Here is a 26,419-nt window from a genome sequence, read left to right as displayed (position 1 = left end):
AATTCTAAGGACTTTTATTAACTGATCAATGAAATGAGCAGAACTAGGAGAACAGTTAATATAAGTTTCTATAATAATTTAACAACTGTGAAGACAAGTAACTTTGAAAGCTATAAGAACTATAATTAGTACAATGCCCATTTATGATTCCAGATGACTAATGACAAAGCATGCTTTCTATTCTAGAGACATAGGTGATGGATTTAGTCTGCAGAATGAGATATTTTTGTATACAGACAATAAAGGAATTTATTTTCCTTGACTATACATACTAGTTTACAAGAAATGTATTTTTCTGTGTGTTTTTTTTTTCCCCCAAGAGGATGGGAGATTGGAGAGAGAGAGAGAGAAAATCCCTGTTTTTGTTTTTGTTTATTTTAAATGGAGTTGGGGTGGGGTGTGTGTGGGGTTGCTTCATATGGGAAATGTTGCATGTATTTTCAGATGAGGTCACTGTAATTAGTTGAAATTAACTGTTACACTTTGTTACAAGAGACCGTTAGGCAAGGGGAGTAGTCTATAAATGTGTATAAGGTAAAAACAAAACATCAATAAGACAAAGTAAATAGGCATGAAGAATTTATGTGATGTGTCCAAGGTTACATAGTAAGTTAAGGAGCCAACATTTGAATCTAGGTCTTCACCTCCAGGGTTCTTTTTAGTGCACTATTGTATATTTATACAGGAAGCCTTACTTTAGGACCAATAATTTAGTCTTACCTGCCATTAATAGTAAACATACTACTTTTAACTCCTTTCAAAAAAAATTTTGAAATTCAATTTTATTTTCAGGCCCAAATTCCCCTCCCCCTCCACTGAGAAAGCAAGAAAAACAAAACTTATTACAAATATATCTAGTCAAGCAAACATAGTCACACATTGGCCATGTCAAAAAGAAAAAAAATTCTTCAGTCTACACTGGATCCATCATCGCTTTATCTGGAGGTAGGTAGCATGTTTTCTCGTGAGTTCTCTGGAACTGTGGTTGGTTCCATTATATTGATAGAATTCCTTAGCCTTTCAGAGTTTGTTTCTTTCAAACTTTCAAAGTTTTCCTTACCATACTGTTATTGTTTAAATTGTTCTTCTGGTTCCTCTCTTTATTTTGCATCAGTTCATATAAGGTCTGCACAAATTTTTCTAAACCACTGAGAGGAATGACTTATTGTACCCTTATTTTACCCTAGTCAGTATTAAATTAGTTTAGTGTGATTCCATTAGGGGTAGTGATTATAATGATATGCTTATATATTAATATACATTTAGTCAGTCTAGTCAACTAATATTAGTATATGAATTATATAAATTGATATATATTTTACATATATTTAGGGTAATCAGATAAGACATATTCTTATATTAGGCCCCTAACTTTAAACTACAAGCTCCAAATTCACTGTTCGATAACCTGTTATAAAAGTTCTAAGGTTCACTTGCCTAACCTCAGGAATGCTGACTGGGGGACCTCTACCCTTTTGGTTAATCACCTTGACCATGCCCATTGTGGGTGGGATGTCTCGAAGTGATGTGGAAAGTCCCCTAACTTATTATTGTTCTTCTCTGGCACAACATGAAAAGGGGCCAATCTTATGAACGCTTTGTTGCCCATTCTGTGACCACTCATGCTGATGCATCATTTCTGGCCCTCCTGGTGTGTCAAAATCAAGGTCTATCAACCAATAAGACTTTTTATTTTACTTTACCTCTTCTGTGTCTCTTGATATTAGGCAATATAAAACTAAGGCCCTGGGCCCCAGGGGCATCTCAGATCATGAGGAAGAGGGGGCCATGGACTCTTTAATAAAGTGCTGTTGGCTTGGAGCTCTGCCTCATTTTCTTTTTTGTAGATTGGACAGTTTTGAACCCCACATCATCCTCTTCATAATTTCTTATATACAGTATCATTAAATATATGACTTAGATGAATTCATGATCTTGTTGATATTCCCTTTAATAGAACTGATTGCAGCTCATCCAAAAATTTTGATCTGTACCTTCTTACCCATGTCTCATATAGTTGTTTTTTTTTTTGTTTGTTTTTTGTTTTTTTGCTTTTGGCTAGGCAATGGGGTTAAGTGACTTTGCCCATGGTCACACAGCTAGTAAGTGTCAAGCATTTGGTCTGAGGCCTCATTTGAACTCAGGTCCTCCTGAATCCAGGGCTGGTGCTCTATCCATTGCGCCACCTAGCTGCTCCTCATACAGTTGTTTTATGGAGGACCTGGCTATTAGACTCTGGAGGCCTTCATCTAGATGTTTTAACATTTCATGAGAATTTCAGAGTACAGCTCTGTGCCCTTCTGTTATTCCTAGTTGAATATAACTAATTACTTTATGTTGTTGTCTAAGCGTACATGTCCTTGTTATTTTTTATATTGTATCTTATTTGCAAGTCATTGTTGGCAGTATGCTGTGGCCTACTTGCATCTAAGATTCATCTCTCCATTGCTCTCTTCAATTACAGTATATACACTACTGTCCAATATATTTTTATTACCAGATCACTATAGATGAGTTGTTAAATGAATTTTGTTTATTTTTACACAGAATCAAAATATGCATATTAGAGCCAAAGATTAAATTCAAAATGAATAATGAAAAACAATATGCAAACATGAGAATTAGAATTAACTTCATCCTACAATTGTGAGGGTAAATAATTTTTTTGGAAAAGAGCAAATGTGGCTTAATACAAAACTGGACCATGGGAGAAAGGAGACAAAGGTTTTAGTCCTGACTCTACTACTCTGTGCCTACTCTGTTACCATGGGCAAATCACATAGACTCTCTGACCCTCACACTTTCTTTATTTCTTTTTTTCTTTTTTTTCTTTCTTCTTTTTTTTTTTTCAGTGAGGCGATCGGGGTTAAGTGACTTGCCCAAGGTTACACAGCTAGTACATGTCAAGTGTTTGGTCTGAGGCTGGATTTGAACTCAGGTCCTCCTGACTTCAGGGCTGGTGCTCTATCCACTGCGCCACTTAGCTGCCCCCCACTTTCTTTATTTCAAAATGAAAGGCTTAGACATATTTTTAACTAAGGTTTTTCCCATTTAAGGATTTCTGACTTGTCAGATAGGAGAATATTGACTAAATCAGTTGGGGTTAGAAAATGCAGTATTGAAATTCAAACATATCTGCAAACATAGTGTTTTAAATCTGGAAGCGACTTTGATAATGTAGTCCAACATTCATTTTACAAAAGAGGAAACAACCAGAGACATTAAATGACTTGCTTGCCCAAAATCACAATAATATTTAAAGAATATGCGTACTCTTATTTATTCTTACTATTACCATCAACTAAGCAAAACAACTTTATTTAGCATGATCAGTCTGGGTAATGTAAGTGTGAATGAGATAATTTAGACCATTAACTACCTCTTACTCGAACATAATAGCCATTTAACTAGTATCTTGGTACTGTTCAGTTGTTTGAATTGTTTCCAACTCTTTGTGACCCCATTTAGGTTTTCTTGGCAAAGATACTGTGGCGGTTTGACATTAACCTCTCCAGCTCATTTTGCAGATGAGGAAACTGAGGCAAACAGTTGTTAAGCAACTTGCCCAGGGTCACACAACAGCTGGTGTCTGAGGCCAATTTTGAACTCACTAAGTTGGGTCTTCCTGACTCCAGGTCCTACACTAACCACTTTGCCAGCGAGCTTTTCAGCATCTAGTTATTTCTTTTTCCAATTCATTCTTCACAAAGCATCCAGAATAATTTATATGCAAATCTAACCATCTTATTTCTTTACTTGAGAACCTTATGTGACTTCCAGTTACCTCTACTATAAAAATACAAGCTGTTTATTTTTTATTAATTTATTTATTTGGCTAGGCAATTGTGGTTAAGTGACTTGCCCAGGATCACACAGCTAGTAAGTATCAAGTGTCTGAGGCTGGATTTGAACTCAGGTTCTCCTGACTCCAAGGCTGGTGCTCTATTCACTGCACCATCTAGCTGCTCCAGGCTGTTTATTTTTTAAAAATTTATTTGATATTTTATTTTCCCCAAAGTCCATGTAAACACAATTTTTAACATTTGTTATTAAAACTTTGAGTTCCAAATTCTTTCCCTTCCTCAGTCCCCAAGCCCCTCATTGAGAGGGCAAACAATTCATTTTAGGGTATGCATGTATTGTAGTCATGCAAAACATATTTCCATATTAGTCATACTGTGAAAGAAGACATAGACCAAAGAAAACTTCAAGAAAAATAGAGTTAAAAAAAAAAGTATGCTTCAGTCTGTATTCAGACACCATCAATTCTTTCTCTGGGGACAGATAGCATTTTTCATTATTCAAAGTTTTCTTGGGTCATTGTATTTCTGAGAATAGCTAAGTTCTTCACAGCTGATCATCTTACAGTATTGCTATTACTTTGTATACAATACTTTTCAGTTTGCATCAGCTCATGTAAGTCTTTCCAGGTTTTCCTGAGAGCATCCTGCTCATCATTTCTTATAGCACAATAGTATTCTATCACAATCTGCCATTCCCTAGTTGAAGGGTATCCTCCCAGTTTCCAACTCCTTGCTGCCAGAAAAGAGGTTTACATATAGGTTCTCTCTTCCCTTCATTTTTTTTCTAATTATCTTCTTTTGGATACAGGCCCAGTATTGGCACTGCGAGGTCAAAGGGGTATGCGCTGTTTTATAGCCCTTTGGGCATAGTTCCAAATTGTTCTCCAGAATGGTTAGATCAGTTCACAACTCCACCAACAGTGCATTAATTTCTCATTATTCCCATATTTGTCATTCTCCTTTTCTGTCCTATTAGCCAGTCTAATAGGTATGAGGTAGTACCTCAGAATTGTTTCAATTTGCATTCCTCCAATCCATAACGATTTAGAGCACCTTCTCATGTGGCCATACATAGCTTTGATTAATTAATCTGAAAACTGTTCATATCTCTTGATCATTTATCAATTGGGGAATGGTTCCTATTTTTACCAATTTAATTTAGTTCTCTATATTTGAGAAATGAGGCCTTTATAAGAGAAACTTGCTTCAAATTTTTTTTCACAGTTACGATTGCTAAATGTATTTCCCTTCATCCTATCCTCCCTCCCCCCCATTTATTCTGTTCTCTTTCTTCTTTTACCCTGTTCCTCCTCAAAAATGTTTTGCTTCTGACCACCTCCCCCAGTTTGTGTTCCTTTGTATCAAACCCCCACCACTACACTACCCTTATCCACTTGCCCTCCTGCTTTCTTGTAGGGTAAGATAGATTGCTATACCCAATTGAGTGTGTATGTTATTCTCTCTTCGAGCCAGTTCTGATGAGAGTAAGGTTCACTCATTCCCTCTTACCTCCCCCCTCTTCCTCTACACTGTTAAAACCTTTTTCTTGCCTCTTTTATGTGAGATAGTTTATCCCATTCTTCCCCTCCTTTTACCTTTCTCCTAGTGCATTCCTCTTTCTCAACCCTTAATTTTTTCTTTTTAGATATCATCTCTTCATATTCAACTCACAGCTGTGCCCTCTCTATATATACTCTACTAACTGCCCTAATAACTAGAAAGTTTTTTATAAGTTACAAGTATCATCTTCCTATGTAGAAATGTAAACAGTTTAACCTTATTAAGTCCCTTATGATTTCCTTTTCCCGTTTACCTTTGTATGCTTCTTGAGTCTTGTGTTTGAAGGTCAAATTTTCTATTCAGCTCTGGTTTTTCATCAAGAATGCTTAAAAGTCCTCCATTTCATTGAATGTCTATTTTTTCTTTTTTTTATTAATTTATTTTTATTTTTCAACATTCATTTCCGTAAGATTTTGAGTTTTAAATTTTCTACCTCTCCCTCCCCATCTTCCTCCCCAAGACGGCATGCAATCTGAAATAGTCTTTACCTATATGAATGTCCATTTTTTCACCTGAAAGATTATCCTCAGTTTTGCTGGGTAGGTGATTCTTGGTTGTAATCCTTACTCCTTTGCCCTCTGGAATCTATTCCAAGCCCTCTGATGCTTTAATGTAGAAGCCGCTAAATCTGTTATCCTGACTGTGGCTCCATAATAACTTGAATTGTTTCTGGCTGCTTGCAGTATTTTATCCTTGACCTGGGAGCTCTGGAATTTGGTTATAATATTATTGGGAGTTTTCATTTTGGGATCCCTTTCAATAGGTAATCGGTGGATTCTTTCAATTTCTATTTTACCCTCTGGTTCTAGAATACCAGGGCAGTTTTCCTTGATAACTTCTTGAAAGATGATATCTAGGCTCTTTTTTTGATCATGGCTTTTAGGTAGTCCAATAATTTTTAAATTATCTCTCCTGGATCTATTTTCCAGGTCAGCTGTTTTTCTAGTGAGATATTTCATATTGTCTTCTATTTTTTTATTCTTTTGGTTTTGTTTTATTGTTTCTTGGTTTCTTATAAAGTCATTAGCTTCCAGCTCAATTCTAATTTTTTAAAATTTTTAATTATTTTGAATTATCAACAATCACTTCCATAAACTTTTGACTTTTAAATTTTTCTCCCCCTCCCTCCCAACCTCCCTCTCCAAGATATAGGCTATACATATATATTCCTGTTACACATATTTTCACATTATCGATGTTGTAGGTAAGAATTAGAACCAATAGGAGGAACCACCAGAAAAAGGAAACAAAACACTATGGAAGAAAAAAAAATAGCAAATAATATACTTCGATCTGCATTCGAACTTTATAGTTCTTTCTTTGGATGTGGAGAGCATTTTCCATCATGAGGCCTTTGGAAAAGGATCTAACCTTGTATTGCTGAGAAGGGTTAAGTCTGTCAATATTAGTCATTGCACAAATGTGGCTGTTACTATGTGCAATACTCTCCTGGTCCTGCTCATTTCACTCATGTCTTTCCAGGTTTTTCTGAAGTCAACTTGTTCATCATTTCTTATAGCACAATAGTATTCCATTACATTCATGTACCACAACTTGTTCAGCCATTCCCCAATTGATGGGCATCCTCTCAATTTCCAATTCTTTGCCACCACAAAAAGAGCTGCTATAAATATTTTTGTACATGTAGGTCTTTTTCCCATTTGTATGATCTCTCTGGGATATAGCCCTAAGAAGTGCTATTGCTGGGTCAAAGGGTATGCCCATTTTTATAGCCCTTGGGGCATAGTTCCAAATTGCTCTCCAAAATGGTTGGATTGTTTCATAACTCCACCAACTATGCATTAGTGTTCCAATTTTCTCACATCTTCTCCAGCATTTATCATTTTCCTGTTTTGTCATGTGTGTTTTGATTTGCATTTTTCTAATCAATAGTGATTAGAGCATTTTTTCATGTGACTATAGATGGCTTTAATGTCTTGAGAACTGCCTGTTCATAGCCTTTGACCATTTATCATCAACTCTAATTTTTAAGGAATTATTTTTTTTCAGTGAACTTTTGGACCTTTTCCATTTCACCAATTCTACTCTTTAAGGAGGTTTTTTCCTTCAGGAATTTTTGTGCCTCTTTTTCCATTTGTCCAGTTCTGCTTTTGAAGCAGAACTTCTTCTCTTCATTGGCTTTCGTGCCTCTTTTACCATTTGTCCTAGTCTATTTTTTAAGGTATTTCCTTTAGTATTTTTTTGTGTCTCCTTTACTCAGCTGTTGACTCATTTTTCATGATTTCTTGCATTACTCTTATTTCTCTTCCTAATTTTTCTTCTACCTCTCTTACTTGATTTTCAAAATCCTTTTTGAGCTCTTCTTGGGCCTGAGACCAATTCATATTTTTCTTGAAGGCTTTGGATATTGGAACTTTGACTTTGTTATCTTCTTCTGAGTGTGTGTTTTGATCTTCCTTGTCACCATAGTAACTTTGAATGTTCAGAATTTTTTTGTTGTTTGCTCATTTTTCCAGTCTATTTCTTGACTTTAACTCTTTGTTAAAGTGGGGCTCTGCTTCCAGCTGGAGGGCTCACTATCGCAAGCTTCAGGGGTTTTGTGCAGCTATTTTCAGAGATACTTCTAGGAACCTGTAAATTTTCAGTTCTTCCAAGGTGGAATGATCTAAGGAGAGGTGCATTTACTACTCTTCTGGCCTGTGCTCTGGTCTGTGAATGACCACTAACACTGTTTTCTGCCCTGGAACTGTGAGGAGAGACCCTGCTCCACTGCAGCCACAAGCTCTGGTGTGCCAGTGCTCTTCCTTGCCCTGGGACTGCCACCCAGGACTGCAACCCAAATCTGAGTATGGGTAGAGCAACAGTCCAGCCTCCAGTGCCAGCAAAGAGACCGCTATTATTTCCTTCTGATCGGTTGTTCAACCCCATTAATGTCTGTGGACTAAGAGCTCCAGAAGCAGCTGCTGTTGATTCAATAGCTTGCAAGGACTGCTCCTGGTTTTCTGGGGTGGCCTGCGCTGGACTGTGCTCCATTCTTTCCCAGGTGTGACAGACCTTTCCTGCTGACCTTCTAAGTTGTCTTCGGCTGAAAAGTTATTTCACCCTGTTCTTTTCTGGGTTCTGCTGCTTCAGAAATTGTTTTATGGCATTATTTAAAGGTGTTCAGAGGAGTTTTAGGGAGAGCTCAGGTGAATCACTGCCATTTCTCCACCATCTTGACTCCACCCTAAATACAAGCTTTTTAGGTGTTATTTAAGACCATCTGCAGTTTGGCTATAATCTACCATTCCAGACTGACTTTATTCCTCTTAAAGCAGTTTCACCTGAACTAGATTACTAGCTATTCTCAATTTTGCCTTGATGTGTCTAGTTTCTTGGTATTTGTGCAGTCTGTTTCTTATGCCTAGAAAGTATTCCTCTTTTATCTCCATTAGCTAAAATATTTTTCTTCCTTTGAGGCTCAACTTGGGTGTAACTCTTCCTTTATGATTAAGACTTGCTTTGTGATTCCCTCCTTCTGTACCCACCCCAGGTGGCCCCATCCTCAGCTGAAAGGGTCACTCCATCAGCTTTTCCTAGAGTATTAGAATCTCTCCCTTACTCCTGTAATATCTACTTGTATTATACTCATTTGTACATGTGTTGTGTTTCTCTTCCTAGATTGTAAGCTATTTGAGCTTGAATTTTGCCATTTTTTTCTTCTTTGTTTCCTCATTGTCTAGTATGGTGCCTTATAAATAGTGGATACTTAATATCAGTTTGTTAAATTGAGTTGTCTGGGGAGATCAGGGAAAGCTTAATGGATGTACCATTATAATTGTGCTTCAAAGGCTGAAGTGGCAAGGTGAAAGTCTAAATATGAGGTAATAATAACATTACTTAGTTAATATACCTCAGCTAGATTGTTGTTGAGTCATTTCAGTCATGTCTGACTCTTTGTGACCCCATTTGGGGTTTTCTTTGGCAAAGATACTGAAGTGGTTTACCATTTCCTTCTCTAGCTCATTTTGTAGATGCAGAACTGAGCAAACTAAATGACTTGCCTAGGGTCACACAACTAGTAAGCATCTGAGGCCAGATTTGAACTCAGGAAGATGTGTCTTTCTGACTGCAAGCCTGCACTTGACTCCTTTAGAAGGGACATGTTAATGTTAAAGTTTTAATGGCAAACAGAAATTTGCAAGTTACACTGAATTGTTATCACCAAATGTCTTCCATATTCAGTATTTCATGTGTGGGATGTATTTAAGTTTATCCAGCATTCTTTTCTCAAAATTTAGTACAGTATTAGCAAATTGAATACTGGCTAACGTTAACATTAGCCAGTCATATATAGATATCAGCAAATTTTTTGTTGCATTTCAGGATTAACATCATATAAGTCAGAAATTTAACATGCAAAAGTTGAAAATTTAGTTTAGATTTTGTTTGAATCTTGGAATAGCAAGGAGATGTAATGAAAATGTTATTTAAAATGGGTAGAGAATATCTTAAAATTTTATGGACTTTAGAAGTCATAAAATATTTTCTTCACTGTACCTCGTGCAAGTGTATGTATTACCTCCATCTTGCAGATAATAATGTCTGGCACTAAGATAGTCTATGAAGTTTGCAAAGTGCTTTGCATACATTCTCTCATTTGAGCATCACATCCCTGTGAGCTAAGTGATACAAGTATTTTCCAGATGAGAAAACAAGGTTAGAAAACAATTTCATAGCCAGTTACCTGATAATTGTCAGAGCTAGGATATTGCATGTCCTCTGACTTCAGCTAAAATCCTATGTCCATAGCATCATGTTGTCTCTTTTTATCTTTTACAACTTGAGTAAATGAAAGACTTCATCTTACTTTAGCTTTTAGATAAAATTATAAGTTCTTGTCAGATATATTTTCTTTCTTTATTTTTAAACAGTTGTGGACCATGTTTACGGATAGCACCAGCTTTCAATGCTTTAAGCAATAAGTATCCACAGGCAGTTTTTTTGGAAGTGGATGTACATCAGTGCCAGGTAAGTAGAAGTCTGGGTCTTTTTAGTTTTTCTAGGAAATCAGTTTGCTATCCAGCTATATTCTCATTATCCTTCATACTTTACTTTTTCATGACATATATTCTTTTGAAGATGGATAGAACTGTACATACTAATATTACATAGTCAAGTACAAAGCCTGTAAATATAGCCACATTATTTAAGAAAGTTAATCTTCATAAGCTGTGGTCAGAAGTATCAAGTTTTGGCCTTTTAATTTTATAGCTTTTCTTCTGATGGCTGTTTTTGAAACTTGTTAGTGATTATTCTCATAATATGCAAAAGAGTGGTGATATTTGAAAAAACTTAAGACATTATCTGCCAAAGCCTGAGGAACATATGTGGCTAGATCAGCAGAAATAGCAAAGGAGTCTCCTGTTAGAATTGTTTTGATTGAACTGATAACTTTCCTGTGTATCTGTAAAGCAAAGACCTTAAGAGATTGGTTGTTCAGTGAGTCACTATATATTTGTAGCTGATTAGCTCAGTCGAACATGAAAAGCCCAAATGCTTGTGTGACTTATGCATTTGTATTTATAAGAAACAACATTGAGGGGAAATTCTCTCTGAAAATACTGAACTGAGGAGTTTTGGTTTTCTGGAAGAGAAGCTAGACCCCTTAATCCTAAAAATAAATTTCAGTCTTTAAATTGAAGTATAGATCTATAGCTTCTGGTGGTACAAAAAGCCAATGTTGGTCTTATGTTTTGTGTACATGCCTAGATAGGAGAATTTGATTTGTTTTTAGATATTGGTTTGGTGAATGAAAAGAAGAACAATCTTGTATTTGTCCAGTACTCATTCCAGGTCTACTTTTTGTTGTCACTATAGGTTTTTGACTCAACATTTCACGTCTTAGAAATAACATTTTTAATAAGCTTAATTCTCAGATAAAACTTTTAAAGTATTTTGTTGCCCAAACCTTTCATTTTTATTTACAAATAATATGACTTATCTTCATCTTACTTGAGTATGCTATCAGATATCATGAAATCTCAAGGTGACTATCTTTTTAAAAATTTATTTGTTGATGAGATTTTCTTGCTACAAAGAGTCCATACCAACTACTGTTAGAAATTTTGTAAGTTATTAGCCCTTTTCCTTCTAGTCTATATAGATTGCTAAGTTTTAACTGATTATTTTCCAGTATCCCTTTTTGACCAAAGTATGCTACATAAGGTAGTTGGCTAATATTTTTAGCTATAAAATGAGATTCTCCTTACAGAGTTAACTTAGTCAATAGAGTCAGACTAGTCAACTAGTCAAAAGAGCATGCTTCAATACTTTGATAGACCTGTGATTTTATAGATGTGGATGCTGTCACTAACAGTGTGCATCGCAACAAATTTATACCCTTTAATAATATCAGCTTTGATTGATAATATATCCACGTTCTTGTGTAAATCATTCTTCGTGCTAGGGGAATTTCTCTAGCTCTCTAGCTATCATTTGGGTACTGATGTACCATGTCGTCTTTCCACCTGCCATGTAGTACTTCCCAGTGCCTAAAATATGGGTATGCCTTTAACCTTGTTTGGAGAGATAGCAGCAATGATTTATGGGGTATGGGAAACTCGTAACTTTGGCTTCTCCCAGGAACAAGCTTCATCTCAGGTAATATTTAGTTCTAATTGTCTGTTGGGATAAGGGACATTTAATGAAGTCTAATCTTTTGTATACATGTTTTTAGTTCTTGCTAATTAAGCTTTTTGCACTTATAAATAAGGTAATATGAATACTGAATATTTTTTAGGATTTCTTTTAATTCATAACACTGTCTCACTTGTGAATTCTAGGGAACAGCTGCCACCAACAATATATCAGCAACACCCACATTTCTCTTTTTTCGAAACAAAGTGCGAATCGACCAGTATCAAGGAGCAGATGCTGTGGGATTAGAAGAAAAAATTAAGCAACACTTAGAAAACGACCCTGGAAACAATGAAGACACGGATATCCCCAAAGGCTATGTATGTAGTTATGAAAAAAAATCATACTATTATATTAGTTCAATGTAGAAATGCATAATTTGGTATTTTAAACCACAGTTAGTTTTAAACTACTCATACTATAGAGACTTTTAAATATTTATTTGGCTTGTTTTTCATTATTTCATTTTCTTTCAAAGAAGTATTTTGAAAGTAAGTTTATTAAGAGAATATTGGTATATTCATATTTTTAATAAGGTAACCATTTTTCTTGCTGAGTTGTTGGATTTTCTGTCATTTGTTATTGCTACTTTTAAGTATTGTTTTAATACCCAATTTTTTCTTAACACTTGTTTTTTACGCATATTTTTTCATAATAAGTGAAGAAATATGCCTTGGAAAGTAAATGTTCCCACTTCTTGACAGTTGTGTAAAGTAACTTGTAAATTTTAATGTGCAACCATTACATACTGAACTACTTGCACTGCTGTTTTCCTCCTGAAATTTTCTCTCCTTTTAAATATCTTCCCTTTTTGTCATATTATTTAAAAAAAAAAAAGAGAATCTAACTATCCTTTAGTCCTAGACCTAATTAGTAGGGCAAAGCAGTTGATCAATACTTAATAGTTATGAATCCCTTAGTATTAGATGAAAAAGTATTAGATGAAAAAACCTGATATATTATATTTAGCCATTCAGTACATGTGCCAGGCAGATAAAGGTTTCTCAGAGTTTGACAGAATTAAAAAATGAAAATAACAGATTATAGCATGTAACTTAGAATGTATCATCTTTACCTACACCTGGCAAAGAGGTGAGTACTAGTTTTCTCTTAATACATTTGTTGAAAGTTATGCTTATGGATTCTGAACTACATTAAATTTAGTGCTTTGAATTGCTATCTTTACTATTAATTTTTCATTGCTTTTGTCACAAATTGCATTATTGCTACATCATAATTAAAATAATAAGTTAAAATAAAAACATCAATTTAGAACTAATGATTACAGTTAAGGCTAATATAGCAACATAAGTAAATGCTTAATAAACAGAAAATGTGTTTATATTAAGTATTTTTTATTGTTTTAAAATACCATAAATGATAAATATGTGCTTTCTCCTATATTACAATTCATATTTGTTTAAAATAAAACATGTGTACTATTACTATAAAGTTGTATAATGTATGGTTTGGCATGAATGGTATTTTATAAGTCAGGGTTGTGACACCTTTTGGAAAATTTTGGAAAGCATTTTAATTGTAAACTGTTGTTTACATCTTTTATTTCTCTTCCTTTATTACTAAGGGTGTTTGCATGAAAAAGTCTTATGAGCTCCACAGTCCTGCTGCTTAGCCACAGGGATACTTCCTTACACATCAGCTAATTGTGATATCAGTATTTTGACTTCAGGTAGGAAATAAGCAGGAAAAAATCAAGTTTAAAGAATTAGAAATTTTATTTTCATGCAAATGTTATGGATAAAATGTGAAAAGCCTTTAAAAATGTTTTCATTTTTTTCCATGAGGTGTCAAATACGTATAAAAACTTGAATTATTTGGGCCAGTAGGGTAAACTTGCAACCAAGAACTGCATTTACTCTGCCAACACAAATGTAACAGACCTAATGAGATAACACTTACTAAGCAAAAATTTGTATGTTAAAAAAATTTAAGCATATATGTAACAAATGCTGAGGATTAATGAAATAGCTATTTAAGAGGCCCTAGATTCCTAGGAGCAGTGATTTTTCATCTCAAATCTTATAGTACTTAAAGTCTAACAAAAGGTGATAGAATAATGTACTCCAAAAGATTAAGAAATATTGCTTAGAAGAATTTAGTATATGAATTTAGTGTAAGAATTCATTGTCTTCCCCCTCTACTCTCAGCCCCCCCCCCAAAAAAAGGTGATTTAGTTATTGGCAGTATTTAAGACTGCCCTTTCCTTTGCTTGATGCCTCTTTCTGTTTTTGGAGTTTGAGTGGTTGTTGTTGTTAGTCACTTTTTAGTCAGATACGACTCTTTGTGACCCCATTTGGGGTTTTCTTAGTTAAGATACTTGAGTGGTTTGCCATTTCCTTCTCCAGCTCATTTTGCAGATAAGGAACTGAGGCAGTAAGGGTTAAGTGACTTGCCCAGGTTCACGCAGCTAATAAGTGTCTGAGATTGGACACAGGAAGATGAGTGTTCCTGGAGCTCTGTCCACTGCTTTATAGTTAACAAAATACTTCTACAAAGTAGCCCCTTGAGGGTAGGTACCACAGGAATATTTCCTCATTTCACAGATGGAGAGATTGAGTTTGAGTTCAAGATCATATAGATAATGAGTAACACAGGATTTAAACTTGAGTCTTCTGTTAAATGCAATACTCGTGCTTCTGTTTTGTATCAATGATGTCAAACTCAAATATTCCTGTAGTCACATATTGACTTAGAAAACCACAGATTAACATAGTCTATGTTGTATTTATTTATTTTGTTAAATATTTCCCAATTACATTTTAGTCTGGTTCAGGCAGCAGGAGTTTTGCAGCCACATGCAACCCCACTGGGTGTTTGATACCTTTATTTTATGTCATGCTGCCATTTTGACATCAGTGCTAATTAGGATATAATAGTCCCTTTTACGATTTCTGGTGTCCCTGGCTTCTGAGGGACTTTATGGTTTGACAGGATGATTTAAATTCAGCATGCCTTTGAATATGTTGCAACTATTGAGGAACTTGAGTTCTGAGTGTTACCTTTCCTCCTAAAATAGAAGTTCGCATCCATAACATTGACTTAAATGTGTCACTGCATTAGAGATATTGTCACCTCTAACACTATTGAAAAGCCAAATCCAGTCATCAGGTGTTTAGTACTGCTAGTTGAGTTTAAGTACATAGGATGCCTCCTGTTTAGGCACTTGGTAAAACTTTAGCACATAGGAAAAATATTTGGCTATTAACTCCTGAAAAATCTCACTGACTTCCTTTTATACCTCATAGAGACCATTGAAAAGTAGGAGTTAAAGTCCATTGCTTAAACATCACATCACACAACTCAGGTAGCATTATGTTAACTAAGTCACCAATCTACTATTGTAGATATTTGTTTTGAGGTTGTGGATAATATTAGGAAAGGAAGCATAATGTACTTTTGAGAGTCCTGGAAACAGAACAGTAATATGAGCAAGATTCTATTTCTATGTCCATGGTCTAGTTCTGGATCTGACTTATATTGGTCATACACTAAGTCAGACATTTGAGTCTCAGATTCTTCATATGTGAAATGGGAAGGATAGTACCTAATCTCCCTGCCTCAAAGATTATTGTTATTGTTCAGAAGATATAATATATCTTTGAAAATGCTAAAGATTTATGTTGTTACTGGTTTTGTTGTGCTTCCACACATAAAATGCTATGTCAGAAATAAAAATTATAAAAAATAATGGCAAATAGAAAAATACAAGCTGTCCCAGAAGTCTTAGTGCAGCTTTTATGGTTCTGAAGCTTAAAACCTGCACTAAGACTTCTGGGTCATGTTGTATACTTGACAGTTGTAATAATAACTAAACACATATAAGTGGAAAATTGCTTTAACAACTTCGGAAGTGTCATTGTAAGTGATATTCCCTAGGACAGCTTTTCAGAAAGGGGATTTTATGTTTTTCTAAGTATTTTTAAAATCTATCCTTAAGTTTTAAGATTTAAAATGACAGAAACCCCTAAAATGTAATTAGCAATAAGACGTGTACTTATGGCATGAATGTTTGCCTTTGTACTATGACATATTAGACTAAATTGCAAGTTTCACAAATATTCTTAAGTGCAGTAACATCTTTTGTGTAAATATCACTCTGTCAACACTTAAAATTCACAGCTAAATATGGGGTGTATCTATTATTGAAGTGCTGATGAATTTACGTGAAGTTTGGCTAATGTTTTCGTTGTTATCTTTACTCAGTGTGATTTTAGGTATGTATGTAAGTAATGATTTAAAAAATAAGTATCTTGGGGTGTGAGCTTGAGTCATATAGTGAATTCTTGGCTCTCTTGTTAACGGTGTTAAGTTTGGACAAGTTACATAAATTTTTGATATGTGTCTCTGATGATGTAAATCTCTTCCCCTTCTTTTAAGAATATTTTAGGACACTGTATGATAGTCCATCCAAAAGTGTTTTTGGGAGGTTGAACACATCACTTATGTATTTTATATTATATTGTATTATGAATCTCCTTTGTAAATTGGAAGAAATTGATCATTTCTTTAGGTATAATAGCTGCAGATTTCTGCTTGCTTTGCAAATGCTTTCTGGATTTCGTTAACGATCCCTCAAAATATTTTAAATAGTATACCATGATTTAGAATCATATAACAACTTGTATAAAATATTGTCTTAATCTTAAATGGACAACTTTGTCAAACACCTTATTCAAAATGTAGTGCTATTTGATGGCTTTAAAGCTCTATAGTTTTTCTTCCTGTCTCTTTTTCCTTCAGTTCTGGCATCAAGAATGTGATTAAAGAGAGTTCTTTTGGGCTGGTAATAATGGCTGTAAGGTCTAAACCATGGTGTTAACTGTACCACGTACCTTGTTCTCTTGCAGAGTACATTGTTCTTCCCGCTAATTGGTGATTGAAAAAAACAAAACAAAACCCAAAACTTTAATCCACCTGTTGTTTTTCTTTTTTTTTTTTTTAAAGGCAATTGGGGTTAAGTGACTTGCCCAGGATCACACAGCTAGTAAGTGTCAAGTGTTTGGTCTGATGCCAGATTTGAACTCAGGTCCTCCTGACTTCAGGGCCGGTGCTCTATCCACTGTGCCACCAAGCTGCCCCAATCCGCCTGTTCTTTAGAATAAATATAAAGACTTTTATTTAGAATGCTTGCTACAGATTAAGTACTTTTAATAACCTCTTTTTTTTTTTTATTAAGACAGCTGCAATACTAATGATGTACTAGGAAAATGATTTCTAAATGTTGAGGATGCAGAACTTAATTTTGTTGTTATTCATTTCTGGACACCTAACCTTAATAAATTATTTTAGTGGGATGTAAAAATTGTAAGAAGATGCTTAATATAAAATGTTTCTCCTGACAGTAAAGTAGATACTTTCTTGGAACACTGGGATTTCACTGAATATAGCTTAATACAGTTATATAAGAATATTGTTAGGAAACTTATTTTATAGTAATATAAATAACTATAAACATGAGGAAAAATTTTTTTTTACTGTTCCCTCAAACAGTCTAACTTGCCACATCTACTCAGTTCACGTGAATTAATATTATAAACTTCAGCTGTACATAGAGGCTGTTATTTTATTCTGAATTAGCTTATTACTTCTAATGAAAATTTGTTTTTTAGTTCACTTTGTCAAAAACTGTGGTTTTTGCAGTATTAAAGAGAATGTTACTACTTTGCCATATGTTTGACATATGAAGTAAATATTTATAAGTATGAAAAAACTTTATTTTTAGTTTTTTACTGTTATGGAATCTTATGTTGGAAAGAACTGAAGAGATCTAGTCCAACCCACAGTGAACTTCCCTCTGTCAAATAAAATAAATGATCTGACCTCCAGCAATGAGAAATTAACCACTCCCAGAAGTGCTCTCTGTCACCTTTGGATAGCTCTAATTTGTGTGGAAGTTTTTCCTTCTGGAGTTGAGATTGACCTTCATCCACTTCTCCTAGTTCTGTTCTCTACAACCATGCAAAACAAGTATAATCCCTTTTTCTTTCACAAGTCAGCTCTTCAGATACTGGAAGAGGTACCATATCCATACACAAGTGTTTTCTAAGTCTTTTCCAAGCTCAACATCTCCAGTTTTTTAAACTGTGTTTAGTGTGGCATAGTTCTCCTTACACATCCTGGTTGTCCTCTTTTGGATGTACTCCATTCCTTCCTAAAATGTGGCGCACAGAACTGAGTATTGCTTCTCTTAATGGAGCTCAGTATCATGCTGTTATTTTGGCAATCATATCACAGAGTTAACCCATTAGATCTGAGGTCTTTTATGATATTTTTTGTTTTTACATCACTTTTCCATTTTATCTCTCCTTCCATCCTTCTTAGAGAACCATCCCTTATAAAATAAAGAATAAAAGAGGAAGAAAGGGAAACAAAAATTTCAAAACTAGCCAACATATCAGTATGACATTAAGTGTAGTGTTCTACACCCACAGTCCCCCTACCTTTCCAAAGAAAGCAGAGGGGGGTCAGTTTTCTTCTCATATCTTCTTTGGGGTAAGGCTTGGTTGCTATGATTTTGCAGCATTGTTCTTATGTTTTGTTGTACTATTCATGTACACTATTGTGAGCACTGTATATATTTTTTCTTGTCTCTGCTTAACTTCACCCTGAATTAGTTTTTGTAAGTCCATCTTTTTTTTATTCATAATATGCATCATTTCTTATGACATAGCAATATTCCATTACATATTCCTACATATTCCATTTATCCATTCTCCATTTGATAGCCATCTACTTTATTTCCTGTTTTGCTACAAGAGAAAATGCTTCTATAAATAGTTTGGTGTATATGGTGCTTTTCCTTTTTGATAATCCTCCTGGGGCCTTCTAAGAAAGGCAGTGGAATCTCTGGAGCTAAGGCTATGGAGATTTTAGTAATTTTTTTTAAAATTTTTGCTTAATTCCGTGTTCTTTTCCAGAATAGTTGGGTCATTTCACAGTGCATCTTCCTCTCTTGCTGAGCTCAGCCTAATTTGATTTTTCTTTCTGCTCCAACCTCTATCTTTATACCAGGGAATTTCAACATACATCTTGCTGCTCCCTTCAATAGCCTAATTCTGTTCAATTCCCATGACCTACTTTTCACTTCCACCACACACAGAAATGGTTATATACCTTTGTTCTTGTCGTTACCCATGATGTTCTATGTCTGTATCTGTTAATGCCAAAATTCTTTATAGGATCATTATCTTTTATCATTACACGTTTTCATATGCATTAGAGCTCCTGGTATTTATCTACTCTTCAGTGGTTTTTTTTTTTTTTTTTTGCAGGCCATCCCCGTTTGTTTAATTTCTTTTTTCTTTTTTAAATTTCTTTTTTTTTATGTTTTACATTTTTTTACATTTTTTTGTTACATTTTGAGTTCTGAGCTGTCTCTCACCCTCCTTCGCAACCCTGAACCATAGAAGGCCAACATTTGTCACAGATATGTGAAACCATACAATGCATACTTCCATATATCAGTTCTTTGTCTAGAAGTGAATAGCATCTTCCTTCGTAGGTCCTTTGTAGTTGAATTGAATATTTATATTACTCAGAATAGCTTAGTAATTCACAGTTACTCTTCAAACAATATTGTTGTTACTGTATACAATGTTCTCTTGGTTTTGCTCCTTTCTCTCTTCATTATTTCATGCAAGTCTTTTCATGTTTTTCTATAATCAACCTGCTCATCATTTCTTACAGCACTATCTTACAGAGAGTAGTATCCTATTGCAATCATATACCACAACTCATTCAGCCATTCCCCAATTGATGGGCATCCCTTCAATTTCCACTTCTTTGCTACCCTAAAGAATGCTGCTGTAAACATTGTAGACCATGTGGGTTCTTTTCTTTTTTTCCCTGATCGGTGTGGGAAACAGACCTAATAGTGGTGTTGCTGGGTCAAAGGGAATACGTAGTTTTATAAAATCTCTTGGAGCATAATTCCAGATTGCTCTCCAAAATGGTTGGATCGGTTCACAGTTCTATTATTAGTGTATTAGTATCCCAATTTTTCCATATCCCCTTCCAACATTTGTCATTTTACCCTTCTGTCATTTTAGCCAGTCTAATTGGTGTGAGATGGTAACTCTCCAAGTTGTTTTAGTTTGTATTTCTTTAATCAGTAATGATTCAGAGCATTTTTTCATATGACTATAGATTTGATTTCTTTTCCCAAAAACTGCCTGTTCATATCTTTTGACAGTTTATCAGTTGGGGAATGACTCATATTCTTAGAAGTCTGACAAAATTCTGTAGATATTTGAGATGAGATCTTTATCTAAGAAACTGTATAAAATTTTTTCCCCAGTTTTCTTCTTTTAATCATTGCTACCTTGATTTTATTTGAATAGACCTTTTTAAATTTAATGTAATCAAAATTATCTGTTTTACATCTCACAGTGCTATGTCTTGTTTATTCATAAATTCTCCTGTCTATAAATCTGATGGGTAATACATTCCATGTTTTTCTGATTTACTTATGACATCTCCCTTTGTATCTAGGTCATGCATCCATTTTGATTTTATCTTCATAAAAGGTGTAAGATACTGATCCATACCAGTTTGTGCTAAACTACTTTCTGGTTTTCCCAGCAATTTTTACCAAATAGTGAATTCTTATCTCAGAAGCTTAAATCTTTACATTTGTCAAACGCAAAGGTACTGTAATCATTTAGTACTCTGTATCGTATATCTGCTCTATTCCACTGATTCACCATTCTGTTTCTTAGCTCATACCAGATAAACTGCCTCCGAAGCTTGCTTTTTGTTGATTTGGTGGAATCTGCCCAACAGCATCTGCACTTCTGGCCAGATACTATCCCAAGAGGTCAGATCTTTCCTAACATCCTCCCAAGTTGTCTTAGACTGGACAACTCCTTTTCTCCAACTTTTAATTATTTCTCTTGCTTTAAAATTCACTTTGAGGTAATATTTTAAGTTATTTGGAGGAGCCCATTAATTTCCTGTCTTATTCCACCATCTTCCCACAATTCCCTCTGCCATCACCCTTTTTTGACTGTTCTCTCTTCTTTTTTTTTTTTTCTTTTTTTGGAATAACAGTCTTTCATTTTAATGAGTGCAAGTTTGCTATTGGCCATGCTTGGGGATTTCAATGTCAAGAGAGAAGGCACTTCCAGAAGACCAGACACTCAGGATTTTTTTTTTTTGGTGGTTGTTTGTTTTGTTTTTTTGGTGAGGCAATTGGGGTTAAGTGACTTGCCCAGGGTCACACAGCTAGTGAGTGTCAAGTGTCTGAGGCGGTATTTGAACTCAGGTCCTCCTGACTCCAAGGCTAGAGCTCTTTCCACTTCGCTGCCTAGCTGCCCCTCAGGATTTCTTTAAAAAAAAAAAAGTGAGATAATTGCATCCTAGTCCAGGTGGCTACCTGAATCCAAAGAGAAAAAAATCCTGTATTGTGTCAAGCAAGTTTCCAGCATGGTGCCTATAGGTTCACACCTACCAATAAGGTTTATCATTTGATGATGTCCACTTATTGTATGGTGTCATCAGAAGATACAGTTTCATATCAGCACTTTTTATAGACATTTTCAGAATATGTGATTTCATGTTGACTTTTATAACAATTGGTCAGACACTAAAGGTAATTCATATACTGAGTTTCCCAGTTGTGATTGTCCAGTCAGACACTGTCCTTCCCTAAGGCCAAGGCCATGAGTCCAGCCAATCATGGATAACAGGATAGGGCCAGAATAAATTTGGTGGCTCTACTTATAGAATCCCTAGCTTGCTTAAAGGTTTGACCCAAGTTTTGTTGAGGTCTGGGGGTGCTGGGAACCCAAAATTCAAGAGCAAAAGACGCAGGTCCTGCCTTGAATGAATTCTACTCAAGCCTTCTTTCACTCAGAGACCAGGTTTATTGCTTTGCCAGTAGTAGTGCGCCAGAGAATTACGGAGCCTGAGCCTCTCTTTTTTTCTTATCTCTGCCATTTGGTGAACCAGTTCAACACTTTAATATCTACTAATCTTGAATCCCCTGACCTCTGTGAAATTACCAGTTATGTGTTGCCCAAACCCAACCTTAGATCACTCCCACCATTCACCTTATTTGCTTCTGTTTACTAGCTGCTGAATGGAATTGGAGAAAAATCATAGAATTTTTGATTAGGTCCACTACAGATGGATGTCAAGACCTGTATCAGAAATACTTGATATAAAGCCCCTTCCCCCTTTGCTTTCCTTATTCTTGCTATGTTAAATTTCTCTATACAAAAGCTTTTCAATTTCATGTGATCAAATTTATTTTTTAATTGCCTCTGTCCTTGTCAATTAAGAGTTCAACCCTAACTCATAGCTGTGAGAAGTAGTCTGCTTTTAATTTTTTAATATCATCTTTCATATTCATGTCATGGATTCATTTTGAATTGTTTTTATGAAATGTGATATAAGGTATTTTAAATTTCATTTTTGCCAGACTGCTTTCCAGTGTTCTGAGTATTTCTAGCCAAATAGAGTACATTCCTAGAGAATTTGGGAGCTAACTGAACACTACGGTTATTGAATTGTTATTTCTTTTTTTTCCTTTTCTAGTCTATTCTTTTTACCAATACCAAATATTTTTGATGATTGCCATTTTATAATGTAGATTGAGATCTGGACGTGCTATTTTTCCCCTTCATTTATACCTTTTTTCATTAGCACTTTTGGTCCTCCAAATTTTGTTATTATTTTGACTAACGCTAAAGTATCCCTTTGGCAATTTGATATGGCACTAATTCATCAAATTAATTTTGGTAGTATTGTTATTTTTATGGTATTGAACTGCATCAGCCATGAGCATCGAATATAAAGTGTTTATTTAAAATGTGTTTTGTATTTTTAGCTAAATAGATAAGATAGGTATTGAATATACTATAGTAGATTGTCTTAGATATTTTTTGCATTTTGTAGCTATTTTGATTCTGTTTTGCTTCCTGGATTTTGAAATTACTGTATACAAATAGTGTTGATTTATATGGGTTTATTTTGTGCCCTGCAACTTTGCTGATGCTATTAATTGTCTTAATTTAGGATTTTCTCAGTAAATGATTATGACAGCAGCAAGGATAATTTTGCCTTTGCTGATCTTTATGCCTTTTGACTTCTTTCCCTTCTTATTGCTATTGCTAGTATTTCTAAAATGGTTTCAAATAATAGCAGAGAAAAGAATTTTTTTGTTTTATTCCTATATTTATTGGGAAAGCTTTTAGTGTTTGCTACCTTAGGTCTTTTTCACAGGAAATTTTATTTCATCATTTTCCTACACTGCACTTGTGAAGTTGATCTTTTTGAATGACATTGTAATACACTTATCTGTATCATACTTGATCCTGTTAAATTTGACTCATTCTATTCTGTTGTGATCCCTGGCTGAGGGAAAAAAGAAGTAGGATTTTTAAAGATTCTATAGAGATCTTAAATTTGCATTGCTGCTCCAGTCTGCTGAGTTTGAGAAATATGTGGTTAAATCATTTGCAGTCTGTAGATTAGTAAGTTGTTTCCAAATAAATTTATTATTGAGTGGGCTAAGCCTTTAGACCAGGGGTGGGGAACCTGCAGCCTCAAGGCTGCATGTGACCCATTCGGTCTTCAAGTATGGCTCTTTGACTGAATCCAAATTTCACAGAACAAATCCCATTAATAAAAGGATTTGTTCTGTAAAAGTTGGACTCAGTCAAAAGGTGCACCCAAGGACCTAGAAGACCACAGGTTTCTCACCCCTGCTTTAGACTTTAATTCTTTCTGCTCTTTGGTCAAGATAAATGGTACCTAATATAACTGGGGAAATCTTTTTTTTTTCCATAGTTGAAGATTGTTCTGTTCTGCAGAATTAAGTGATGTACTTGTCACGTAGATAGTTGTGTTTTTTAAAGAATCAAGTTTTTTAATATCTGCAGTAATATTTAGCAGCCAGTTGATTTTGATATGTGATTGGGGCACTGGTGGTATCTGGTGATGAATAGTAGGTTTCAGTCAATAATTAAGATGGGGTAAGAATTACAAATTATATATGTATTTACTTTAACAATTAATAATGAGAAGAATTATAATAATTATTTTTTTCTTAACTTTTAAGGTATTTGCATTAGATCTTTTCCCTAAAATCTTAATTTAATTTTTTCCCCCAGATGGATTTAATGCCCTTTATTAACAAAGCTGGATGTGAATGTCTTAATGAAAGCGATGAGCATGGATTTGATAATTGTTTACGCAAAGACCCTTCCTTCTTGGAATCTGACTGTGATGAACAGGTATGTAATGTTTAACTCAAAATTTGGAAGCAATACTAAATGTTAAAGAGTCTATGAGTAAAAATTTGATGGGCATTTTAGAGCTAAGAAAAGGGTTCCTGCTCCCAACTCTCCAGTCTCAAATATCTCTTCCCTGACATCATAAAACATAAAAAATCCATTCATTCTGTTCCTGGAAAGTTTGCCAGGAGCAGCATTTTACCTTCTGAGATTCTGGCCAAAGAAAGCACTTTTAAAAAAAAGTGTCTATTCACATCTTTTGTTTTTATTTCACCTAAAATTCCCACTGTGTGTGTGTGTCTATCTGTCTATCTATCTAGTGTGTGTATATAAACACACATGTGTATATATGCACGTGTATACACGAACACACATGTATATATGTATGTGTATACACATGTGTATGTATGTACACACATGCATGTCTATACACACATGTTCATACACACACATATACACACATACACACACCTATATATAGACCTATACACACATATAGGTATAGATCTGTATATAGGTATATATAGAGATATATCTGTGTATCTATACACCTCCTTCTATCCTTTGCTGGAGCTCATTCCTCATAACAAAGAATAAAAAGAGGGAAAAAAAACAATTCAAGATAACTGACAGTTTGAAAAAGTCTGACACAATTTGCACGAGTTCATAAAACACTTCTCATGTCTCAGAGTTACTCATGTTCATGTTTCCTTATGGTGAGATACATTTCATTGCTTGCATATACCATAATGTGGGGTACACATCTCATTTTCAGATTTTTTGCGACCACAGGAAGTGTTTCTGTAAATATTTTAGTATGTAAGGGACTTATCTCTGACTTTGACCTTCTTTGTATATATGCTTAGTATTGGGATGGCCAAATGATTTATCAATAGTTGAGACATTTTTCTTGCATAATATCAAAATATTTTTCAAAATAGTTAGTTCACAGTTCCCCCAATGGTATATCGTATATATAATAGTATGTATATAATGTCTTCCGACATTGCTTGCATCATGAGCTATTTACATATTTTATTGTCTTTATTCCTTTGAGGGGTATTAGGTGAAAAATGAAGTGTTTTATTCTACATTTCTCTTATTTCCAACCTACTTTGAGGAGTGAGAGATTTTTAATGCTATACACACCTATAATAACTTTTTCTTCCAGTCTTTGATATTTTATGTGGATTGAAATACTGGACTTTTTTTTCCTATCACTGCTTAAACTTTTCATGATGTTGAAACTCATATTTTCTTCACAGCTGCTTATTACTGTGGCTTTCAATCAGCCTGTTAAGCTTTATTCCATGAAATTTCAAGGACCAGATAATGGTGAGTAAATATAGCCTTTCTTTTGACTGTTAGCTTTAAAATTTTTAGTTATTCAATTTTTTTTGGTTATTTTTTGACCAAGAAGAATCAAATGGGCATGAGGAGTTTTTGACATCTTTAGTGACATGAACTAAAAAATACTATTTACTACTCACTACAGAAACTTTATTTTGCATTCAGAATTCTAGTATTGATTTTAAATTCACTGGGGTGGCACATCTGCCTTAGTTTAAGTGGATAAAAAATTGATTCTGTTTAAAAATAAACTTTAAATATATTCTTTATGATTTAATGTCATTATAAAATTTTAATAGATCATTAAGTGTTGAAATTAAGTTTCATTGTTTTAACAGCTCATAGATAACTTTTTTAAAAAATTAGAATTTAATGATGTCAGAGACTATGTTTCTTGAGCTAATCTTTTTTGTGCTCCTCAGTGGCTAACACAATGCTCTGCAGATAGTATGCATCCTAAATAAACATTGAATAAATAAAATTCTACTTCTTGAAATGAAGTAGTTAATTTGATTATAGTAAGCATAGGTGTTTATGATTAATTCAGATTATTAAGATATATATAATATATGATTATTCAGATTAATCTGTAGGAAGATGGCATTTTCTTTAGAAAGGGAATATTTTAAAATTGGAGGTTACAAACATTTAAAGTTAAATATCAGGTATTGTAAAGAGTGTATCCAAGGCATGAAGATGCTAGGTTATTATTATTTTTTAAATTTACTGTTCTTTTGGAGCCTTTAATGGAAAATTCTCCTCCCCCTCAAAGATTTGAAACACCAAGTTGGCAGTGAAGTCTGTGGATTC

At 34.5% G+C, this 26,419-nt stretch overlaps 1 protein-coding gene across 1 annotated transcript in view; it reads left to right on the top strand.

Moving 5' to 3' along the window:
* Window positions 1-26,419, top strand: part of TXNL1 (thioredoxin like 1) — a 45,940-nt gene that overhangs the window by 9,283 nt on the left and 10,238 nt on the right. The window contains exons 2-5 of the mRNA XM_027869070.1: window positions 10,238-10,334; window positions 12,149-12,322; window positions 24,137-24,259; window positions 25,525-25,594. Of these exons, the coding sequence (XP_027724871.1) occupies window positions 10,238-10,334; window positions 12,149-12,322; window positions 24,137-24,259; window positions 25,525-25,594 (464 nt within the window). The remainder of the gene's footprint in view (window positions 1-10,237; window positions 10,335-12,148; window positions 12,323-24,136; window positions 24,260-25,524; window positions 25,595-26,419) is intronic.

This window comes from Vombatus ursinus, unplaced genomic scaffold (assembly GCF_900497805.2).
Source record: "Vombatus ursinus unplaced genomic scaffold, bare-nosed wombat genome assembly UNPS02014791.1, whole genome shotgun sequence".
In the NCBI taxonomy this organism is placed as follows: Eukaryota; Metazoa; Chordata; class Mammalia; order Diprotodontia; family Vombatidae; genus Vombatus; species Vombatus ursinus.
The sequence above is the reverse complement of the archived record's forward strand: the minus strand, read 5'-3'. Positions and strand labels throughout refer to the sequence as shown.